The sequence below is a fragment of the Miniopterus schreibersii genome (genome assembly GCF_964146895.1).
Source record: "Miniopterus schreibersii genome assembly, chromosome: 2".
NCBI lineage: Eukaryota > Metazoa > Chordata > Mammalia > Chiroptera > Miniopteridae > Miniopterus > Miniopterus schreibersii.
In genome coordinates, this window is record NC_138102.1 from 172496787 (window position 1) to 172521598 (window position 24812).

A 24812-nucleotide genomic window follows, 5' to 3' on the forward strand; every position below is an offset into this window, starting at 1 on the left:
CATGTGTGGCAATGAGCACCGTGCCTAGCATATAACAGATGCTCTAAAAAGGATTTAACATCTCTCAGCACTGAGCTGCTAAACCAACCTCTGTTCTCAGTCAACAATTGCTCTCAAAGCCATCACCCCAAAAGACAGACACAGTCCAAACTATGTACCTTTAGGACGCCCTGTGCCAAGGTTACTCACTCACTTAGTTATCCAACAAATAATTTTCTGAATGCCTTATATGTTCTAGGCATAAAATAATAACGTTTGTACAGCACTTTAAAAGGTAACTAAGCCAAGGTTTCCAGCCTGAAGGAGTTCAGGGTGTAGTTGAAGGCAAACACGCAAACAAGTAATTACAACGCAGTATTCAAAGTGCTAAAAACAGAGGTGTGCACAAGGCACAGGGAGTGCACAGAAGAGGGAGAGCAGGCAAAGCTTCCCAAAAGAGACGACTGCGCTGCGACGAGACTACAGGCGAACAGGGCCTTGCTGAGCGCACAAGGGAAAGACGGGTGTCCCCGGGGAGCCACAGGAGCGTCCACGACGCCTGCCGACAGCACCCAGTTGTTCTCGTGCGGTTGGAGGATCCTGCTGCAGAGGACCAGCGGAAAACGAGGCAGGAAAGAAGCAGCCAAGTCACAAACGACCTCAAATAATACTCCAACGACTCCGAACTTTATTCTGTAAGCGCCAGAGAGCCACTAATTTCTAAGTCCGAAAGTGCCGTGTTTTAGAGCAATTCCTCCACGGCAGAGGAAGGAATGAGCGCGACTGCGTGGCTGGGGGTGGGAAGGAAGGGCGCTCGGGGTTCCCAGCGAGACGGGGTGCACTGCAGTCCCACTAGCACAGAGGAGCACGCAGGAGGCAGGCAGAGCTGGGCGCAAAATCACGAGCGTTTCGACTTGAGTGTCCGCATCGGGGGGAGACGCTCAGTAGGCCACTGGGAGTAGCATGTCTAGAGCCCAGGAGGGAGGACTGAATTAGAGATCTATATTTAGGATAGATATTAAGAGTAGTAATTTTTTAAAACCCAGGAACATACTTTTTTAAAAGAAATGTCATGTGTTTGGACTTTTCTCCCAACTTCAACGGAAAAGATTACAAATTTAAAATCTTAATTTACTGTCCACTGCACATATATTAAATTTTAATGTAAAAAAGATATCGACATATTTAATGAAAAATATAAACTCTTACCGAAGATAAGTATTTTATATTCATGTATTTATCAGTTGTCTTAAGCAGTCTACTAACTAATAATATATTTCCAAAATACTGTTCCACGGCGCAAAAAAAAAAAAAAAAAAAATTCAGTACGTTTCATCTTCTGAATAAACAGCATGTTTAATTTCCTGAGTAAACATTACTCATACTTGACATTGAACAGAGGCCAAAGTCACTGAAGGAGTTAAGAAATTTCTAAAATCCCAGGAGCAATAAACCTCACCCAGAGAATCTAGTCAAGGGCTTATTATAAAGGACTAAAAGTCAATGTCATATCAAAATTTTAAATAACATCATGCATCCCACTATTTAATAAATTATTTCAAAATCAGGTCACAGTTGACAGACACACTATCTTGGGCAGACGGGAGAGAGTAGATAAGCAGGGAAAATTTCCTTTTCTCTACTGAAGCATGTCCACCAACTGTCATATCTGGAAAACAGCCAAAATGAGCACTTTATTTGCAAAAAAGAACAGAGAAGACTCTCAAAGTATTAGCAAAATGTGTGATGTATAAATGTGGAATGGGGAGAATTCTTTTGAGGTTCATGTTTATGAATGTTTAGAAATCATCTAAGACATAGATTAAAAACACAAGTCCATCCATGTAACAAGCTCTAAAAGCCAAAGAGAGAACCTCTTGAGTCCCTGGGGATAAACGTGACCCTCTTCTTCCAAGGCTGTGACCTTCTAACCAGGGTAAGGTTCCCTTTCAGGCTTCCAAGACAGGTGTGTGACCTCATAGATATTTACCTGAATTAGCGACATTGTCAATCCGTGTCTCTTTCTCTTAGCAGTCTTTTGGTTATGTTTCCTCCCCTTGCCATCCCTCCTTTGCCACAGAGCATTTTCGGGTTTCCTGGCCACAGGGTTTACTAGGGAAAGCTGACACGGCTGAGTTGCTGAAGGAAGACAGCTGAACCAGTAAGGAGGCGATCAGAGAGGAAAGAGGGAGGCCACCTAGGCGTGTTAACTACAGGGGACACAGAAAAACCTTGGACTTCATCTGAGCCTATAAACTTGCAACCCTCGATTAATGTTCCCAATTTAGATCAGGGCCCAAAGTCAACCAAAGGTCACCAAGGGTTTCCTAAATGGGCTTTTCACTGATCTCTAAAATAAATACATATTTCTTAAAAAAAAAAAGAAGAAAAAAAAAGGTAGGACTCTGGATAATATTTTACAGCAACTAACCAGTGAAAAGATATGGATAGGCATTCGTTCCAGTGACTTTACTACTGAAAACACCCCAACAGTTATAACATTGCTACTATCACCACTGGCACCCGGGAGAAGGCGCCCAGGTGCATCACACAGTAGTCTGGCTCTTTACAGAGGTAAGGGAAGCGTAACAAGGACAAGTGGGGAAGGGCAAGGGAAGAAACACTAATTATGACTTGGCTGTTCTCTCCTGAAGTTCACAAAACAGTGAAGGTAATACATATTTTTCACTTGCCCCTTTTCTGAGATTTCCCCCCCTCTCCTCTCTAACCAGGAGGCTGGGCCCAAACCAATCCAGCAGCCACTAATATATGCTCCATGATCCTGGCCCCCCGTCCTTGCTGCCTCGATTCCTGGTCTTTCCAACTCCTGGCAATTCTTTTCCTTGATTCTAGAGGGTCTATATACTCCTTTAAAACCCCATTTCCTGCCCTGGCTGGTGTGGCTCAGTTGGTTGGACCATTGTCCCGTACACCGACAGGCTGCGGGTTCAATTCCGATCAGGGCACATACCCAGATTGTGGGTTCACTCCAGTCTGGGTGCATATGGGAGGCAACCGATCGATGTTTCTCTCTCACATTGATGTTTCTCTCTTTCTCTCTCTCTCTCTCTCTCTCTCTCTCTCTCAAAGCAATAAAAACATATTCTTGGTTGAGGATTATAAAAATAAATAAAACCCACTTCCCTGTAAAGAGCAAGCAAGCAAGACTTCCAAGGAAGGTCACATTAGACATGGATCTTGTCCCGTTTTCCTCAACTCCTTTCTACCAGAGAAACAACATATGCATTACATTTCTGAGAAAAAAGCATCTGCCAATCCCACCTTCAAGAGTTTCGTAAGGATACTGAAGGGACTAGGGAACGGGTTGGAAGGACGCTGTGTGGCCCCTGGTTCTTCTAATAAATAATACCACAACTGCAAAGTTCTGGAACCATTTCCATGAAAGCCCAAGGATTCCATCAGTATGGAAACCAAGATACAGAAAGAAATACTATGAAAAGGTCAGATGTTATTAGAGGTGCTGATGATGCTAAGAAAAGGTAAGAAGGTAAGAAAAGAGCAGGACTCACGATCTCTTTAGACCCCTAGATGGTACCTTGTGCATTAAGCATGTTGTTTAAACCCAGGCCTGTTTCATTCCCTTCTTAGGTAGTAAAACCAAAAATTTTTGTCATCTTTCCATTGAGCTTGTTTTCCCAGACCTACAAAAGGACAGCAGCAACTGATAACACTGCCTGCTGCTTATTTTTTCTTAAACTTGGCATGAAACGCCGAATGGTCTTTTAAAGTACAGGATATAACTGCAATGAATTACTGTTGCAATGCTCCCAAACTATTTTTTCCCAATTCTTGCACATAAAAAGGGTATTTTTCAGCTATACCAAATGCTTACTAAAGGGCTTCCTGGAAGTTTCTTTGCTCAGATTTGTTTCTAGAAATTATGGATTCTTGGTAATAAAGTCTGAGAAATCCCCAGTATAAATTAATTACCGTCCTGGTTCATTTAGATCCCTAGATGATTTTTGTAAGACCTGTGCAGATTTACCATATTTTAAAATATACTTGGTCAACTTCCTGACATAAGACATTTTAAAAATCATAGCGGGGATATCATATGACAAGAAAAACCTACCTGCAGATACCCTTATCTCTATCAAATTCTGCAAACTCAACTTCCTCGGCGAGGGACAGCGACTACCTCGGTGCTTTTATAACTCTTCTTTGGCATTATCATCATCTTACTGAAATTCTTGGGAAGGCATTTCACTGACAATTACGATCAAGACTTTCGGCTAAACAGCAAAAAATATATAAAGATTTTCTGTCCTTCGGTCCACCTAGAGGCCTACCGCACACCCACGACAACGCACAGGAAGGAAGAAAAGCTCACGAAAAAAATGCCGAATGCTGGCCAGCCTGGCAAGTCACCATCACGTCTCCCCCAAAGTGCAGGAGCAACAGCGTCCAGAAGAACTGCCACGTAGCACGCGAGCTGCCTGGTCACCTCCTTGTCACCTGGAATCCTTAGTTGCTACTACAGGGGTCGATGGACGGCGGACTCGGAGAAATTGACTCTCATCAGCACCTGACCATCACCATTAGATGGCAAAGAGCATTATGTTCCGCTCCTGCCTCCCCCACTCTTTTCCTTCCTTATTTCTCTCTTCTTCCTGAGCAATTCAGCCCTATGCCCATTACGCAGGGCAGAGAAGGGCGGGCACCCACCCTGGGGGAAGGCGAGTGATGGAGCCCGAGCCAGGGGCGGAGAGTGTCCACGCAGGGGAGCTGGGCCGGGGTGCCAGAGCTCAAGCACGTTAGAGGGGCCACCCCATAGCGGGGTGCCTGGTGTGAGAGGGCCGGAGCCCAAGTAGGGTGACAAGGGTAGCCATGTGGTGGTGGCACAGGGGAACCTCCAGAGGCAGGGTATCTGAGTCCAAACAGAGAGGACAGGGCACCCACGTGCGAGGGGGACCCAGTGCGGGGGGCTAGGCCCCAAGCTGGATACAAAGGGCATCCCTCTGGAGATAACGTGGCACAAGGAGTCAGGGACAGAAAAGGGCAAGAGGGTGTCGGCGTGGATTTGTCCTTCTGCTCATAGTGTTCACATTAATGACTTGCTTACGATAGTGTCAGGCTTCATGTCCAACTGCGCTTTTACCTTTGTAACAGCTATTCTGTGCAGAGCTACATTTAAACTAGTGGAACATCCCTTTCTTCTGTATAACTCTGGTACTGAAATTGTCCCAGCCGTGGCCAGTTCAAGCCCCGTCAGGCTGGCTTCGCAGAGTCATGCTCTGAGCATTTTCTTGCTTTGGGCACATCCATCTCTGCTTCACCCCTAGATCGGTCATTTCTCCAAGAAACCATCGTTCCTTTTATTGAAAAATGGTAATTAAAGGCCAAGATTTGGGGGCTAGTTATGCTCATTAGTGAAAACAGTATATCCACACACAAAAGCACACATGTTTACATCTATATCTCTATTTATTGAGAACAATGATTTGTCTAACTCCAGTCCAACTCCACAGGCAGGATTCATTCTCCTTTTTCCCTTCCTGTATGTGTAATTCCCTTCTCCAACAGTGAAAAACCTGGGTTCTGTTCTCCTTAGTACATATACTTATTTGATAAATCCTATGCATGTAACCCATGCTCTCCACTGCCACAACCTCCTGTGTCAATGTCTTCCCCACGCCACTCAGGCTTTGACACCATGTGAGGCTGCAATGCCCTCCCCCACCTGCCAGCCTGTAGACTCCTATTCATCTAACACGATTCAAGAATCACCTCCTCTCTGAGGTTTCCCCTGATTACTCCTCCCAGGCAGAATTAAGGGCACCTCCTTCCTGCTCCTCATGTTCCTGTAGCAATGTTTGGTACTTGCATTACAGCATAGATCACAACATATTTTTTTTACATTAACTTACTGGGGTGACATTGGTTAATAAAGTCACATAGGTTTCAGGTGAACAAGTCTATAATACATCATCTGTATATTGTAGTGTGTGTTTACCACCCCAAGTCAAGTCTCCTTTGAATATCACAATATATTTTAACTCTTTGTTGACCCACCTGTCCAATTATTCTACAAGTACTAGGGGGTAGGTAGAGATGATCTGATTCAATTTTAGAATCCACAAGGTACTCAATAAATACTTGTTAAAATAAATAGTAATCATTCTTTGTTATCACTGTTCTTAGGTCAGTTCACTATAAAATCCTGCCTGACTTTGGTTACTTGGAAGTAGTTGCTTCATTGATTAATGTGTTGGTCTTACTACACAGCATAAAACATACCATACCAGTAGCCCAGCCGGCTCAGCAGTTGAGCATCGACCTAGGATCCAGATGATCGAGGTTTGATTCCCGGTCAGGGCACATGCCTGGGGTTTGTGGGCTCGATCTCGGGGGGGGGGGGGGTGTTGCAGGAGGCAGCCGATCAATGACTCTCATCATTGATATTTCTATCTCTCTTTCTCCCTCTCCCTCCCTCACTTTGAAATCAATAAAAAAAATATATTTTAAAAAAAAACAAAAACAAAAAACATACCAGTAAAAAATCTTATAGGAGATAGTTCTACCATTGTTCCCAATCCTTCCCCTTCTCTGACATGTCCTCAAAGTTTCTATTGACATTCAGAGTGACAGACCACTCTGGTCACTAGCCAAAGCACGCCCCCAGGAAGCAACTCTGTCCTAGGGCTCCCCCACTGCTGGCGTTCACCATGCCAAAGAACGCCTCTGCGTAATTCCCGCTGCTCCCCACAGCCACGCTCCCACTCACTCCCGCGTCTCCACACTAGCGGTGAAACCGCTATACAAACCAGGGACGGCTCTGTACGTAAATATAGCAGTGTTTCGGTATATTCCCAACACAAGATGCTATATTTAGCATATTTATATGATACATAAAACATTTCAAATGCAGATTAGATTAGTAACTGGAGGTATCAAACAGAGACTCGAAGTGGCTAAATAGTAATTAAGGCAAAAACAAAAAAGGAAAGAAAACTTTAATGTGGAAGAATGGAAACTGGGATCCAGGGCTCAGAAGGTCCAACGCCTCCCTTATAAAGTGAAACACAGGTTTATGGAATAACCTAGATGTTGAAGTCAACTTGCAACATGAAATTTTTTTTTTAAATAGCAAGAAAATGTATTTAAAAGAATTTGAATCTCAAACCACATCAGATATTAAAGCTCTTATACAACTGCATTCCATGTCTGTCACCTGTGATCATATAATAAATATATGCATCTAAGGAATAACTTCTGGGAACAGGCTGACAGCATGCCATATGCTGATATCTACCGTGGGTATAACCTATAACAGGTATCCAATAGAGTAAATAAGTAGCAGGAAGAAACAGCTTTTCCAGCGCCAGCCCTATGTTATCCCATCGTGTCTCCAATGAGAAGGAAAGACAAATGGCCACCTTTATCCAACCCCCTCTCGCAAACCTAGCAAAATCCACTCCGTCAGCTCCACCACAAGAGGTGCAAAGCTTAACTATTTTAGCCTAAAGTTTTGTTTCCTCTTTCCACGAAAATACTAAAAGAGCTCCCTCTTCCTAAATGCATTTACCAATCAACCACAGTTCCGTGTGAATTCACCGCCAGCTCCCACAAGCAGTTTTCGGTGACGGTGTAAAGCTGGAAAGAAATGAGGCTGCTGAGTCCGTGAGGTTAGAAATGAACATTGAAGGAGGCAGGAAACTAGAGATGACGAACGCGAACTCCGTACACTCAATTTTGAAGGTTCGATATTTGTGTGTTGTTGTTTTTTATTACTGATCTTAGAGAGAGGAAGAGAGGGAGAGGGGGAGAGAGGAACATCAGGGCGAGAGAGAAACAGCGACTGGCTGCCTCCCATACGCGCCCTGGCCGGGGATCGAACCCGAAACCTGGGCGTGTGCCCTGACCGGGGCTGAACGTACCACTTTCTGTCGGGACAACGCTCCAACCAGCGGAGCTACAGCAGCCGGGGCCGATATTCGTTCTTCCTAATCTGCTTCTCCCTACCCAGCCCGTTCCAGCCCCACTCCTCACACAAGCCCTGCCTCCCCTTAGGAGAGGCGCGGGGCAGCTGGCACAAAAACGGGAGCCAGGGTGGGCCTGTAGTAATCAGAACGGAGGTGAGGCTTCTTTCTAGAAACAGATCTGGGCAGGAAGAGTCAAAGGAGATGTGGGGTGTGGGGGACAGAAATATCAAGCAGGCAGAGAGAAATGAGGTGGGCCAGTCCTCAAGGGTCGATACAATTTGGTCAAAGAGTGGTGACAAGTCTAGGCTGGCTGTCTCGCTTACTTAACTAGAAGTAACCAACCGCTTTAAATAAAGCTGCCCTCTCAGCACCGTGGGACCCGAATAACTCCGCAGCACAGCTGAGTCCAAGCTCGATTTGCAGGCAGATTCGTGAAGACACCCTGTTAAATAAGTCACACAATTTTAATCCTTGCCCGGGTTTAGCACAAACGTAGAGATCGCTTGCTGCCCTACTGATGTAAAAGGAGAAAAACGGGACTTGAAGGAGGAGTTCCTAGGTCTGCGTTACATGAGGAAATTCACTGGGTTTTCCCCTGGCACGGTGCCTCTGCCCGCCATATGGTCCGCAGGCCGTGTCATCACATCCACAAGAAACAAGTGGAACACCAGAGTCTGCTGTGCAGATTCCTGCTTTTCCAAGTATAAAACATCCTCTCGTATCAACATACGATGAAGAACCAACTCATCATATTTTAATCAAACTATGCTGCAAATGTGTTCAAAACGGAAACCAAAGGCAGACTAACATGCATTAAATGTTAAATCCCTTCAGGTTCTGTGGGTTGAAATTAGTCTTTTCTAATCCTTGATTTGAATTATAGCCGGCTTCCATTTCTAGTTAAACGCCCAAGACGAATGTTCGGTAACAGGCTCCTTGAAAGAATTTTCCAAAACTATCTCACATGCCTAATTAACTATTTCGTTACACAACTGAACTCATCAAACTGTCCTGTCACTTAAACTGCTCGAGTCAGTAGACGCGCGACTGACTATTGTAAGCTCCTGAGTTCGCATCAGGGAAGACCCTCCACCCTCCATCAGCTCTGAGACCCCTGAGACACCAGGGGCATCGGGCGACGTAGGGCCGGACAAGGTGCGTAGCCCTCGCAGGCCGGTTGTCCTAATTCCCTGCTACATACACATCAGCCTCGCCATTTTGAAGAGGGAGCTGAAAAGCCTGCTTAGCAAAGAGGTCAACACACCAAAATCCCCTCTCCCCTCTCCCCTCCCCCCCTCCCCCCCAGGCAGCTGGCACTGCTCTGGCAGACGCGCTCCCTGCACATAATGGTGCAATCACCGCTTCAACCATCATTACTATCCAAAATAGATAACCCACTTGCAAGTTGACTATTTTTATAGATACAACATTTTCGTGCCGTGTAACTGCTCTATTCGTGATTTATTCCACCAATGCGGTTTCCCTAGAAGTATCTTATATCCGAGTCCCGGGAGCCACAATTGTTCAGACAGTTGTGAAAATTACACTGCTTCCGAGTTGCCTCTTACCTGCTTGTACAAATCAACAAAACCTTCATGAACTGAATCCTGAACCTAAAAAAAAAAAGTGCATAAGCTATCTGGTTGATATGTCTTTGGCGACCAGATGATTCTCCCTCCACTTATTGATCTACTTTTTCCCACAGGGGTCTTGAGAACTGGATTCTTTATGTTCAACAAGAATTTACTAAATACACTTTTATATAGTGCTCGGCTCTTTGAGGCATTAAGAACATCAAGTAAACCTGAGGCATTCACAAACTTTTTATTGCTTTATTAAAATACAAATAACTCGTAATTGAGACACACTACAAAAGTCATAATTTAATATACGTTTTAAGTGGGAATTATTCCTATTTGGATAAAAGGCAATTGCGCCAAAAGAAGAGACCTGAAAAGGCTTTGCAGCTGTCTCATGAAAGATACCTTAAATAAACTGAAATTTCACATATATTACGACGAAGGGAGGCAATCATTTCAGTGCTCTGATGAGCTCTGATGAGCTCCGATTTCTTCAAGGATAAAAAGGGGGTGGTGAGGAATATAACTGAAAACAAACACATATAAACAGAAGTACATACTTGTCCTGAAAAATGCTAATGTCCCTTTCAGCTAAGGGAGGTAAAAAAGTTCACTGCTACGGCAGCTGATGTAACCTTGAGCTTGGACAGAGGAACAGTTAAAAAAAAAAAAACACACATGGATGGTTTTAGACCACAAGAGAATTTCCTGTGACATTGAACAAGGCCAAGAATCCGAGTCTGCCCAACTCCTAGTCTGCTTCTGCTTCCCTGGTGACAATCATTTCCAAACCAGAACGGGATAAACAAATCATGTTAGGAGATTACTGAAGCTCCCAACAGAGATCCTAAGAGACACTTAGCTGCTTCGAATGGGTGTAAGTCTCCAGGCCCAGAAGAATTAGACGCATCGGTATTAGGCGTCATCAGGGGTTCACCACCGGATACAAGCTGTAGTAAAGTAGCCTGATTTGGATGGAATTTGTAGACTTAGCACTAAAGGGGCAGAGCAAAGGAAAGCCATACACAGAATACAGCGTGAATGTAGAAAGGCAGTGGGTAAAACGCCCCATAACATTCTCACAGGTGTACTGGAGAGAAGCAGCTGACAGTTCTATCAAGTGGCTTCAGTGCTGGTAGAAACACCACGCACAAAGATTGCCACCTTTAAATATACGCCACGCTGCAGAGGGGCTCTTCAGAGATACATCGCGGTGTGCTGAACTCCCGTTATAGAAAGCATGCTTACTCCGTCTACAGATGACGCAGAGGAGAGAGGTGACCGCGCAGGAGGGCAGACTCGAGAGTCACGAAGATCTAGGCAGGTTATAAATATAGGCGAAAACAAATAAGATGAAATGTAACAGGATTCATTTAAGCTCATGCAACACACTTACAAGCACCAGGTAGGGGAAGCATGGCTCCACCGGTCATTTAAAAAAAAAAATACCTGGAAGTTGTATTTGTGAACCAATGTGAACGAATGCCACTATACAGCTTAGAAAAACACTACCTGTGTTAAGGTAGGTCTCAGATCGATAACAGTAAGGTGATAACTTCATTGTATCATGTTTTAAATAGCTGCTATTTTATTTTTGTTTACATAATATACGTTCATTGAAAAGTAATGGAAAATGTACATAATCGAGAAGAAAATAACCATCGTGCACAATCCCACCGCTTGAAGATGAACACAATTTACACTTGGGTGTCATCATTCCAGGCTTCTTAATGCGCATTATAAATGTTCACACAAAATTCTTTTTTTTAAAAATGTTTTTTAATTGATTTTTAGGGAGAGAGGAAGGGAGAGGGGGAGAGAGAGAGTCATTGATCGGCTGCCTCCTGCCTGCCCCCCACCGGGGATTGAGCCCGAGACCCGGGCATGTGCCCTGACCGGGGCTCAAACCAGCAACACTCAGCCAACTGAGCCACACCGGCCAGGGCACACCTATTTTTTCTTTAAAAAACAAAACAGGATCATACTACAAATGCTATTTTGTAACCTGTTTTTTGGTTGTTTTTTTAATTCAGCAGGACGTCAAGTCCCAGTATATTCTACTCTGGTCAAATGACAGCCAGTGAGTTTTCTTCATTTCTGCTCACTACACATAAGAGAGTCACTGCAAAATTTGAGAATATACAAAGAAGGAAAATATAGTAAAAAGTATGAAAATCTAAGTTCACCCGTGCTGTAATGCCACATGACAAAAGGTTGATGGAAATAATGGAACTTACATAAAAAAAAAAAAAACACACACAGAAGATTTATAAGAAAACAATGAAGCTAAACGTGTACATCTGAAGAACTGCCCTGGTAGATGAATTAAACGTCTTTATATTGACCCATATAGCCAAATTAATACCAACTCCTGGAAATTAAAGGGAGGCAGATTTCAACTCAATAAAAGGAATTTTTAAAAATAATTAGCGCTGCCAAAAATGGAATGGATCTAGTCACTGGAGAGTCTAACAGGGCTGGAGGAACTAACTGGTGAAGGATGCTAGAGGTAAATTCCTCCAGGTGAGGTGTTGAATTAAAAGGCCCCATTCTACTTGAAGATCTGTGATTCTAATGGAAAGCGGGCTGCAGAAATTTACTCCCAGCCCAACATGAAGCAAATCTATGGTCATGAAGGTCTTAAGGAACAGAGTCCAGTGCTCTACACCAACGGGGAACACCAGTGTGCTAAACGCTTTGCATTCACTGCTTAACGCCTCATTTAATACTTGCATCAGCCCCGAATGGTAGACACCGTAACTATTCCCATTTCATAGAAGAGAACAGTGAGGCTTAGGGCAATTTTTATCTTTATTCAAGGTCGCCAAAGCATACCCAATTCCCCACCATATAGCCGCTGCTCACTTACTAGGCGAAATGTAATCAGAAGCATCTTCACAAAGGTGCTTACGGAATCACGAGGTGGTTGTTTTTTTAATTAGGAAAAAAATTCAGGATTTTAGGTTACATTATGCATAGCCTAAAAAAGGTTCAGATCAGACTATCTCAACCATATACCTTAAACTTTTGAAAACAAAACATTCAATGAATGAGACATAAGATGTGGTGGAGAAAACCTGAATCACATCATTTGCCAGTACTGACGATGGGACCTGGGGCAAGTTCTTAGTCTCCGGTTCTTCACCTGCGACATGAGGATCTACCACTTAAGGTTGACATAGAACTGAATGAGATGACACGTGCAAGCATGTGGCACAGAAACTAACACTATTATTGCACAACACAAGTAATAAATGGGGGAGGGGGGCGGGAACAAATCTATTCCACAATTCATTCCAAAATATTTTAAAATTTCCAAGTGTCATCATGTTTGAAGGGGAAAAGGCCACATTTTCCACTACCCTGTAAGTAAATTTCTGGTGACAATCATTTATGAAATAAAGTGACAACTCAATACATGGTGCCTTTCCTTAGGAATTTCACTTTACGCAAACGATCATCCAAAGAACACAATTTCAACTCCCGTCTTCTTCAAAGACACGGTTTTAGTTGTTAATTCAGTATGAGATAGATAAATGCAAGTTTAAAAGGCTATTGGTTCTGATTCTGATTTTTTACAGCTTGGTTCACAAGACTCTAATGAGCACGTGTTTTTAGTTTCATTGTTTTCCACTTGCATTCTTGTAGAGCTACTGCTGCTAACCCTGATAAAGCCAGCAAAGGAGAAAACCTCTCATTCAAGGAGCACACTGCGGGTCACAATTTTGATATTTAATGTTGACTAACATCAAATAGTTGGTGTTTTATTCCTAAAATTGGACATCTATTCTTTTTTTTTTTTAATGGCACAACTGAGAAAGTATTTCACAGATATTTGCCTATCACAAAAATAGCTTTTTAAAATACCATTTATCTCTATGAAATTAACTGAAGTTCTCGCTGCTCTCAAAGAATTCTTTAATATTATTCCAGAGGAGCTGCTTGTTTTCAGAAACCTCTTTCCACCACATAGGTTTCTGGCCATATTCACTTTTATAACTGATACGATACCCTGGCAAACATTTATTTTACCTGCAACTTAAAACTGTAACCAGATAAACTGCTTTTGTATAAATTACCTGTGACTAAGGGCAATTACTGGAGCTATAATCTGAAATACGTACACACTGTCTACTTGTGTATGGAAGTGAAAATCTTTCAGCAAGGGACACAAGAGCCATCACTTCTAAGACCTCCTGGAAAAAATGTCCCATAATTAGTCATTGTTCTGATGTGAACTGTCATTCCAATAAAATGTCGCTGTCAACGACTATAGGTGATCACCTATAGAGCTTTTATGAATCCCAGCGACTATTTTCCACCTAAATTCATTTCACTGTAACACAAATGTTTTCATTTCCCCTCTTAGCCAGGACTGTAATTCATTGCACTGTCTGACCGCTACAACACATGAGAGCTGTGCAAAGAATACAATGTTATCATCCAAAAGTTTGCAGTAAGCATTTGTTAGAAGTAGCACAGAACAGCTTTTTTTGAACCATGAAAATCACTTGGGCTTTAAAAAAAAAAAAAATGTTAAAGTACAGCTGAGTTGCCTAAGAGATGGGGTGAAGATATGAATAATGCCTCCCAAAATATCCAGGATAAATGGGAAAGCCATCATTTCAGAAACTAAAGAGCTTTCCTCAAATTTTATCTAGTGACTCTTCTTCAGGCCTCCTCCCTCCCAACTGATTTCATTTTCCATCAATTCAACTTTGAAGTTAATAGTTTTTGAAACATGGAAAACCAATCCTGCTATTGCTAAGGTACTGCTTGCTGAATTAAGACCTTGACTTTTTTTTTAATGTCATCTTAGAAAGATTCTCCAAGCAATATTAGTCTCACCTGAAACATCTCCACATTAAAAGGCCTCTATCATATTCCCAATCCAGTATCCCGATCCCAACCTGGCATCCTTCATCCTGAGATGCAAAACAACTAAGTTTTCACTCCTCTGTGTCCAAGGAGCTGAGAGTGCTGCTGGGCTGCCTCCTCAAGTTTTACACACACCCTGCACTGCTTGCCATCTCATCGGCGGGTTCACTTTCTTCATTCTGTGGGCTCCTAACCCACAGCAAGGCGAATGCCTCCTGCAAGAGAAAGGAGCAGCCACCGAAGGCTGTGGCTTTTGCAGGGAAACTGCATGCACGCAGTAGCTGCTCTGCCAATTTCACTTAAACAGACCCCAGAAAAGGCTGAAATGACAGAATAAACACTGATGGAAAGCAGGTGGAACGCCGATTTTCTTCCAACAACGCCAGTACATGTCCAAGTTCTGCACCACGGCTCTGAGAAAAGTAGCTACGGGCGCATTGATGGAAGGCTATTTTAAAATTACTCGAAGAATCCACGGCGTCCATCTGACCGGGAGGCTCGAGCCTCCGTCCCCACACACGGATCCCCAGCCTAATTTAAGAATGAACCGCGGGCAGCCAGCAGGTGCAATCGCCAGGAGGGGCGGCACGCACCCACCACCAGGCATGGGGGGTGCAATCCCCGAGCAGGTGCCCTCCCTTACCTTAGCAGGTTAGACAGGGGCAGGGGTCCGGATCCACCGCCCAGGATCCCTCCTTTCCTGCCAGACAGGAGTTTCTCCACCAGAGCCACATTGCCGGTGCGAGCAGCTTCCAGCAGCTCCTGGTCCTTCCCCATAGTCTCTCACCGACTCCTTCGCAGAGTCCGCTCCCCCCGCGTTCCTTCTCCCCGCCCACCCCACTCCCCAAAATCCAGGCCCTCCCCGCCCCACCCTGAAATACTGCGCCCGGGGGCCTCGGGGGCGCGGGCGGGGCCGGAGCGCAGTCCCGGCCGCCGCGCGGCCCTCGCGCCCCGCGCCCTGGCGCCCCGGCTGGATCCCGCCTCGGCTTCCCCGCGGGCCGGCTGGGCGGCGGGAGCGCGGCGGCGGCGGTCGGGGGCCGGGCCCGCGCCGAGGCGGGCGGAGCGGGAGCGGGAGCGGGCGCGGGCGCGGGCGCGTGCGGAGGGCGGCGGGCGGGCGCCCGGTGCGCCGCGGCGGCTCCGAGGCCTGGCGCGCGGGGGGCGTGTGCGCGCGGCAGGTGCGGCCGCGGGTCGGGCCCGCGTCGGGCGGGGGAGGGCGGAGGCCGGGCCCGCGACGGGGGCGGGGCCCGGGAGGAGGGGATCCTGCTGGTCGCGGGCGGGGGCCGCCCTGCTCCCTGCTCCGGCCTCCCGGGGAGAGGTTTAACCGTGTGAGCACTGGGGCTCTCCGGGCCGCCGCCGCGCCTCGGGCCGGTCACGGCGCTCGAGGAAAATCCTCCATGACGGGCGCGGGGAGCGCCGCGGGAGGGGCCCTGCGCCGCCGCGTCGCCCCGCGTCCAGGCAACTCGGGCCGCCTCCCCCTGAGGCTTCCCCGCCCCGGGGGACCGAGACGGGCCCGCGGCTTGCGCTATCCTGCTCCTGCGGCGCTGAGCAGCGTGCGCCCGCTCCAGGTTTTCTAGGGCGTTGAGGATCTGCTGACTTGTAAAAATACCAGAAAAAGGGCTCTCGTTGAACACCCTAAGGGGACAGTACTAGGGGGCACGGAGGAGAGACCCGCCGCGACGTGCGCGTCCTCAGCTGCTCGCTGACTTGGTTTGTCAGGTGCTCCCCCTGCCCGGAGTGAGAACGCGCGTTTCTTTTCTTTGGAAACTTCCTGTGGCACCTTGGCCTTTGCCTTGCCCTTGGGATACACTTCACAAATGTATCGGGAGTAAGGGGGCGTCCTAGGCGGGCAGCCGCCCAGCGGCCTGGATATCGTTACAATGTATCCATTTTGGAACCGAGAGAGTAGTGGCACAAAGGGTTAATTAAATTTCTCAGGAAGTGGTGACAGCTAAACCCAGAACTGATTCAGGGCACAGCCCATGCTCTTCCAAGGATACCTTTCTGCCTCCAGAAAAAGGAGTGGACAGTAACGACCAGTCTTGTGATGAGCAGCTGCTGCGTGCCCGGCGCTAGGTAAGTGCTTCCCATTCGCTGCCTCAACCCTCCTCGCCATCCCCGGAGTAAGGACCATAGTCATCGCTGTTTTACAGATGAGGAAACTGACTGTTCCAAGATCATGCGGCTAGAAAGTCAGCCAAGGCTCAAATCCAGGACTGCCAGCTATAAGCAGAGATGAGGGGGGGGGGGGGGCACTTAAAAGATATTTAGAGGTAAGTAACAGCACAAGTATATCTTTAAATTTTTTTTATGGAATTCAGTATTCTGAGATTTCATTTGAAAGGTTCAAAGTATTAGGTAAATTATTATACTCATGGGAGGCTTCCTGAAGGAAGTAGATTTTGAACGAGTGTGGTTTTTACTATTTTATGTTTTAGAATCTGTTTTAATGATATTATACATGATAATCATATTATCCCTGACATAATGGGACTACCAGTCCAGTTAAAGAAGCAACACATTGAATTCATTTTGAAAGTTGCATACAGAAATCCTCGTTCCATTTTCCTAATGTTGCCACCTAAGCAAAACACACTTTTCCCAGCATATACTATAAGCGTTCAAATGGTCAGAGCTAAAAATCACCCTTCGTTTTCATAAGCAGCATTTGCTCATGGCTGAGTTAGTGATGGGGAGGCCCCTGAGTCATCTTATCAGAACCGACTCCCAATGGGATAGCCATGCGTGATGACTTACTCTAAGACTCAGTCCCACAGTCCCAGGCACTCTGGTGTGCTATGATCCTCAAAGCCAGTTTTTCAACTCCAAACCCTTTGTTTTTAGTCACGTCATAGCTTCTCATTGTAAAGGAGAAAGGCTTGGCAGCATGGGAACTAGCATGCAAACAAGGTGAAAGCATTCTTCCGAAAATCTGAAGAGGCCAAAAAATAAAAAACAAAAAACCTCCAGTTTTTTAAACATCCAGATTTCATTAAGATAGTCTGCATCTGTACATAGTGGAAAGAGCCAGAAAGTCTTGGAAACCAATTAGATATCAGTTATATGTGTAATTGATGTTAGGAATCAAGCATGGGATAGATTTGAGATCAATTTCTATTGTTTTTAGTTACAAAAATAAAAATATACTACCCATTCTCCAGGTTTTTCTAATTGAATATTTTTATCAAAATCTATCTTTGCGCCTGGCCGGCCATGGCTCAGCAGTTGAGCATCAGCCTGTGATTCAGAAGATCGAGGTTCGATTCTGGGTCAGGGCAGGTGCCCGGGTTGCCGGCTTGATCCCCAGTAGGGGGCGTGCAGGAGGCAGCTGATCAACGACTCTCTCATCATTGATGTTTCTACCTCTCTCTCGCTCCCTCCCTCTCCTTTCTTCTCTCTGAAATCAATAAAAACATATATATATTTAAATCTATCTTTGCTATTCTCAGTGGGCAATATTAATATTTGTAAATGCATATTATATACCATATTAGATTCCATATTATATACCATATTAGATTCTTTTTCTCATTTTATATAGCAATATCATTGTATATATAGTATATATTGTATTATAGAGACGAGCACACACACCTGACAGGATTAAATGAAACAAAGTAAAGAATCTAGTATTGTTTTTGGTACATAATAACATAATATGCATTATATTTATATATGCATGATGCATATTGTATGTGACCATATGATATCTACCCTATGAGGTAGATATTATAATTTCTGAAGAAACTCTGAACCCCTTATTCTAAATGCTGACATACACAGATCTAATTGTGTATACTTTTTGGCAAGCTGAGAATTATTGCTCCAATATACACATATTGCAAGTCACTCCTCTTGGGGTTGATTAATAAAAGAAGGTACTAGGGATTGAGACTAGAAAAGGGAGGTGACGCAAATGACAAAGCAAGTATAGAAGTGTTTTCACACTACAAAAAAGCCTTTGGAAACATGAATTGAAAGAACATGAATCTAGATCAATCTTAGAACTATATACCCGAGTCTGTTTTCAGTGAGAGGAAACGATGATGTTTTACAGCATCAAAGTGTCAACCGAACTAAGCTAGGATAACCCTATGATTTAGGGAGTGGGTTTGGAAAATATCTCCTTTCTTTATCTTGAGCTCTGCAGTTACCTATAACTGGGGCTATGACAGGCTGTGGGACAGAAGTCAACAGCTTCAGGTTACAAAATATGAAGATACTAGATACCTAAAAAGACCAGGTTTTTGCCTTCTGCATTTCATTTGTCTCCCTCCTCATGCCTACATGGCACAAACTCTGCCTCCCATCATCTTCTTGAGGAAGCCAAGACACCAAGCGTTGCATCATGTTTGCAGTCTGAGTTTACGGTCGTGAGCGTTGAAGGCCATGAAATGTCAATGGCCCATCTTCCCCAGGTTCTAACCAACTGAGAACAGACACAGGGGACCAGATGAACACCTCATTAGAGCATCGTCTTTATTACTAGGTCAGGTAAGTATCTCATATCTAGCAAAATGCACGGATCCCTATTAAAACTAGACTGAACGTGAGACTGGGACCTACCTCTCTGTAAATGTGCACCCTGAGACCTACCTATGGACTAAGTTGTATCTTCAAATATGACTTTATATACCCAGTTAGAGTAAAGCCTGTTCACAAGTGGGGTCAGAGGGCTGGAGAAAATGACCGGTTTCCAGGGCTGCCTCTGGAAAGCATGCTGAGACAGGTCCTGATCCAAGCGTGCCCACTGTCTCGGAGTCTGAAGCGGAAGGATGCTCACTGGCCTTCTGGGTGATTCATGACACGGGCGCGTCAGGACAGAAAGAAAGCCAGAGGCGGACCAGTATCTTGTTTAGAAAGCAAGGTAACCCCACCCACATAGATCTGCCGGGAGGGAACTCTAGGAGCATGGTATTGGGTAACTTTGGGCAACCAGTTGGCCATACATTTGACCAATTCTCGCCCTTGCAGAAGTTTTCATTGAATTGAACTGTAATGCAAAATCCTTGCCTTATATCAGCAGTTATAGGCCATCTGTTATCAATGGGATGCAGGAATGTCCTTGGAAGTATTGTCCATTACTTCTTTAGTGGATTCTATATTGAATCCCACGTTTACAAAGTCATTAAACTATACAGGAAAGTTTTGCTGCCTCTAAGGAATTTGTGTCCTGGAAATATTAACTGGTAAGTTGACTTTCACTTCCCACTCTGGCTCTCAGGAAACTAAGCCAAGTTTAAGGTTCAACGTATTTGTGATCTTTTTGCACCCTGGTCATTACTCTTTACATATCTTTGCCTTGATTTTTATTGCTTTTTGATGTATTTTATCCAGTGCAGTTTTGTTATGAGATACATATGCATCTATTACTGAATTTGCTATATGCCAGGTACTGCTGCTCTAGGTAATACAATAACGAATAAAAACAAACACTCCCACTCCTCATGGGACTTCAACTGCAAGTGGTAAAAATGCCAGAAGTCAAGGAACAGTACCCCATTCTCTATTTCTTTTTGTAGTTAGTTCACTTATTCTCACATGAAAGCAGGCATAGGGAATATCTGGGAGCTTGTTCCTCCTTTGAAAGGTACTATAAGAAACAAACTTGCCCAGCAGGGCCAGTGTGGCTCATTGGTTGAGCATCGACCCATGAACCAGGAGATCACGTCTCGATTCTCAGTCAGGGCACATGCGGGGGTGCGGGCTCGCTCCCCAGCAGGGCCCTGCAGGAGGCAGCCCATCAATGACTCTCATCATGGATGTTTCTCTCTCCTCCTCCCCCTTCCTCTCTCTGACAATTTTTAAAAAAACAACATAAAAATAAAAGAAACGTACTTGGCTTTAAGGATACAAATAAAGTACGAATTTATCACCTTTTAGTTCACTCAGCACTTACTCTCTTGTGACATGCCAGGGAGCTGGCTAGGCGCTGGCGACTGAGCAGTGAGGGGGCAGATACGGTCACAGCTGTCACGGAGCTGAGTCCAGTCAGGCACAGGGACAGAGGACAGGTATTCACCAACGTGCCAAGCGTCATAAAGATGCCCTAAGGGCCACGGGTGTGAAAAACAGGGACGCCTGAGTCTTCGAGGTGAGCAGGAGTCCTGAAGCCTGAGAGATACCGGCAAAGAGGAGCGGGAGGCGGGAAAGAGCGTCCCAGGGGGAGCTGCTGGGGACCAGGCTCCGTCCTGTCCTGTTAGAGGGTGGGTGGGACTTCCGCGCTCAGAACTGAATTCCCACGTCACCTCCTGCCGCCTCTCTGTCTACCTTTGTTTCTACTTCGTTTTATTCCCTCACATCTCCCAAGAACGTTTGCTATTTTTATGGAATTTAAGTTTATTATTGTTATTGAATGTTCTTAATTTCAAAACTAAAGTATTATACAAATGCTTTTTCTAAAAATAAAGTTTTTTTCACTTGTGTATGGCCTCTGATTCTTTTTTTTTTTAATGTTTTTATTGATTTGATGAGAGTCACTGATCGGCTGCTTCCTGCATGCCCCCCGACTGGGGATCGAGCCCGCAACCTGGGCATGTGCCCTGACCCGGAATCAAACCGGGATCTCCTGGATCCTAGGTCGACGCTCAACCCCTGAGCCATACTGGCCGGGCTCTGATTCCTTTTTTAACTGATACTAACCCCCTTCAAAGAAGTTTCCTTCTTTCTTCATACGAAGAAAACCCAAAAAAGTAAACCTGAGCTTGTCCCTTTTTAATGTCTATGTATATTTTATGGGTCAACAAATAGGAATGGGAATTAGCTGCATGAAACAACATGGGAAAAAAAGCTAAGCTGAATATGAAAAATGAAATAGTTAATTCTAAGTATAACTGTCCAGCATACATATGCTTTTTAATTCTCTTACCCTAACAAAGAAACATGTGCAACTAATTATTTATTTGTCACAATCCAAAGTCCTCCCACCTTCCATATTCATGGGCCAGCTTCTTCCTGTCACCCAGCTGAGGTCCGCGCCTGCCAACTGGGGCCAAGCTGGGCTGGATTTGCAGCCAAGAACAGAAGGGGAGCAATTGTGAGATTTTCCTGGACTCAACAGCTACCATCATCTGTCTAAATGTGTCATCTCCTACGTTAGTAGCTGAGTGCTTTCCGAAGCACTTTCCATTATACAGTAAGTTAAGGTTTTGTAAGTGAAAAGGCACAAGGACTGTGTTCAGAAGACCTGGGTTTCAATCCTGGCGTGACCTCTTTTTAGCTTATAAAACTTCTAGAAGCCATCAGTGTCAACAGAGAAGTGTAGGTGTGTTAGTTTGCTAGGGCTGTGATAACGAAGTACCACAGACCGAGTGGCTGAAACAACAGAAATTTATATCCTCACAGTTCTGGAGGCTGGAAGTCTGACATCAAGGTGTCCGCAGGATTGTTTTTTAAGGCCTCTCTCCTTGGCGTGTAGAGGGTCGTCTTCTCCCTGTGTCTTTACCTGGTCTTTCCTTTATGCGCGTATGTCCCAATTTCCCTTCTTATAAGGACATCATTTATATTGGACTAAGGCCCATTCTAATGATCTCGTTTTAACTTAACTACCTTTTTAAAGACCCTTTCTCCAAATACAATCACATTCTTAGGTATTGGGGTTAGTAATAAGGGCTAATAACTTCAACATATGTATCTGCAGAGGACACGATTCAGCCCATAACAGGGTTGCCTGATGTTTTGAGAATCACATTAAATGAGACTAAAGAGCCCTAGCCAGTTTGGCTCCGTGGTCAGAGTGTCAGCCCCGGGGACTGAAGGGTCGCAGTCCGACACCAGCCAAGGGCACGTACCTCGGCTGCAGGCTCTATGCCCGGCCCCAGCGGGAGTGCGTGCGGGAGGCAACCAATCCACGTGTCTCCCTCACATCAATGTTTCTCTCTCCCCCTCTCTCCCAATCTCTTCGAAAAGCAATGGAAACAATATCGAGTGAGGATATAAATAAATAAGACTAAAGACATGAGGCATGAAGACATTAGCTACAGAACATACACGCATAGCCCAAGGGCACAGGCGGTGAGGCCAGGGGAAGGCGGGCTGGGTGGAGGTGGGCAAAGGGAAGGGGGAACGGGGACATCTGTAACAGTGTCAACAGTAAAAAAACAAAAGTGAAGGCATGATTTATGAGATTTTTAGGCAATCATACAGTTTACAAAAAGTTCCCTCCAGGACTTCAGGTACCCACCTGGCACCGCACATAGTAATCACAGTATTACTGACTATACACCCTTTGCTGTACTTTGCATCCCCATGACTATTTTGTAACTGCCGATCTGTACTTCTTAATCCCTTCACCTTTTCCACCCAGCCCCTCAGCTCCTCTCCCCTCTGGCATCCATTAGCCTGTTCTCTTGTGTCTCTAAGTTACATTTTGTTAGTTTATTTTGTTCATTAGGTTCCACTTGTAAGTGAAATCACATGCTATGTCTTTTTCTGCCTGGCTTTTCTTTCAGCATAATGCCCTCTAGGTCTTTCCATGCTGTTGCAAACGGTAAGATTTAATCTTTTTATGGCTGAGTAATATTCTATTGTATGTTATGTACGACGCTTTATCCACTGGTCTACTGATGGGCAGGTGGCTTGCTTCCACACCTTGGCTACTGTAAATAATGCTGGAATGAATAAAGGATGTCTATATTCTTTCAAATGCGTTTTGGGTTTCTTCAGAATACACCCAGAAGGTGAAGCGCTGGGTCATCAGGCAGCTCCATTTTTAATTTTTTGGGAACCCCCATACTGCTTCCCACAGTGGCTGCACCAGTCTGCACTCCCACCAACAGTGCACGAGGGTCCCTTTTCTCCGCAGCCTCGCCAACACTTGTTTGATTTATTGGTGACAGCCATTCTGACAGGTGTGAGGTGACACCTCACTGTGGTTCTAGTTTGCATCCCTGATGACAGTGATGCTGAGCATCGTTTCATGCATTAGGACTAGAGAGATAGACGGATTTATTGCATCTTCCCCTCTTCTTCCCATCTCCTTCCTAATTCTTTGTTTTGTATTTTGATCCAACAGGCAAATGACTTCTTTCAAGACAATACTCATATTTAGTTAAAAAGGAGAAAGTGTTTTTTTATATACAGCCCTGTAAATTGTTATTTTAAATCTTAAATTTTTGTGACTTCCCTCTTAAGTGACTGTTACAGTAATAAGCTATTATTCTAGAAAACCATCTGTGAAATGCATCATTGATGGTTGGCAATGTGTTCATTTCTTTGTTAACAGAAATGCCGTTCTTTTGGACTGCTGCTAAAGTCTTTAAAACTTTTGGTTCAAAATCAGAACAAGTGCAAAAATGTATTCTTCTACTAGTAGATGATAATAGTAGTGGCAAAGTTGATGAAAAATAATAAATAGCTAAATATAGATTTATTCATTTATACATTTTTATTTCCTGTGTAAACTATTCTATTCATTTTGGCAAATAATATACTGTATTTTTCAGTGAAGTGACCAACACCTTTAAAATGTCTAAAATTAACATATAGACATTGTGATTTCAAAATCAGCTATAAAATATATTTCTGACTATTTACATACTCCTGAATTTGTTACAGCTTAACTTCAAATAAATGAAGTTTTACTGAAAACTTAACTATATTAAATTTATAATCTCACAATTCTATAACTCAAATCATGATGGCTATCAAATTATTTACAATATGATTAGGATTTTTAAATATTACAACTGTACTGAACAAAGGCAATTATGTTTTGTACAAAATGGATTGGTAGGCATTTTAAACTGATGTTCATCTACAACGATTTATTTGCTGAATAGTGATCCTTTTTGATTTTAAGAGAAACCACCTTGAGGTTTAATGGACACACCCTTAAAATCATTACTGAAGTGTTGTAATGAAGTATTTGTATGAGTTTTAAGTAATTGTACGTGTTTAAGTAAACATACAGCGTTGCGCAATCACCACTGCAACCAAGTTTTAGAAGACTTGAGTCACACCCGAAATTCCCCGATGCCCCTTTGCCATCAAGTCATCCTTTATCCCCAGCCACAAAGCGAGCACCAATCTGCTTTCTACAGTTATATTTTTGCTTTTTCCAGAATTTCATATTCATATTTCATGTCTTTTGTCTCTGGTTTATTTCGTTTACCATTATGTTTCTGAAATTCTTTCACATTGTTCTTCTGTATATCAATAGTTTATTGTTATATTGGCTAAATTGTATTCTATTGAATGCATATGCAATATTTTGTTTTTACATTGACCAGCTGATGGATATTTGAGTTGTTTCTGTTGTTTGGTTACTATGAATAATGCTGCTAGGGACACTCGTGTATAAATATTTGTGAGGATGTGTATTTTCATTTATGGGTAAACACCTAGGAGTGGCATCACTGGGACATGTAGAAGGTGTATGTTTCCATTTTTAAGACACTGACAAATTGTTTTCCAGTGGCTGACACATCTTCACCAA

At 44.1% G+C, this 24812-nt stretch overlaps 1 protein-coding gene across 6 annotated transcripts in view; it reads right to left on the reverse strand.

The window, feature by feature from the left end:
• The window catches only part of ANKS1B (ankyrin repeat and sterile alpha motif domain containing 1B), a 694015-nt gene extending 678805 nt beyond the window's left edge, over positions 1-15210 (reverse strand). For 5 of the 6 annotated variants that reach the window (XM_081128690.1, XM_081128688.1, XM_081128687.1 and 2 more), the window contains exon 1: positions 15024-15204. In XM_081128690.1, coding sequence (XP_080984816.1) covers positions 15024-15157 — 134 coding nt within the window. In that variant the 5' untranslated portion in view covers positions 15158-15204. Of the gene's footprint in view, positions 1-15023 lie in introns of all 6 variants that reach the window. The other variant, XR_013998185.1, reaches the window with a different exon arrangement.
• Between the last annotated feature and the right edge of the window lie 9602 nt (positions 15211-24812).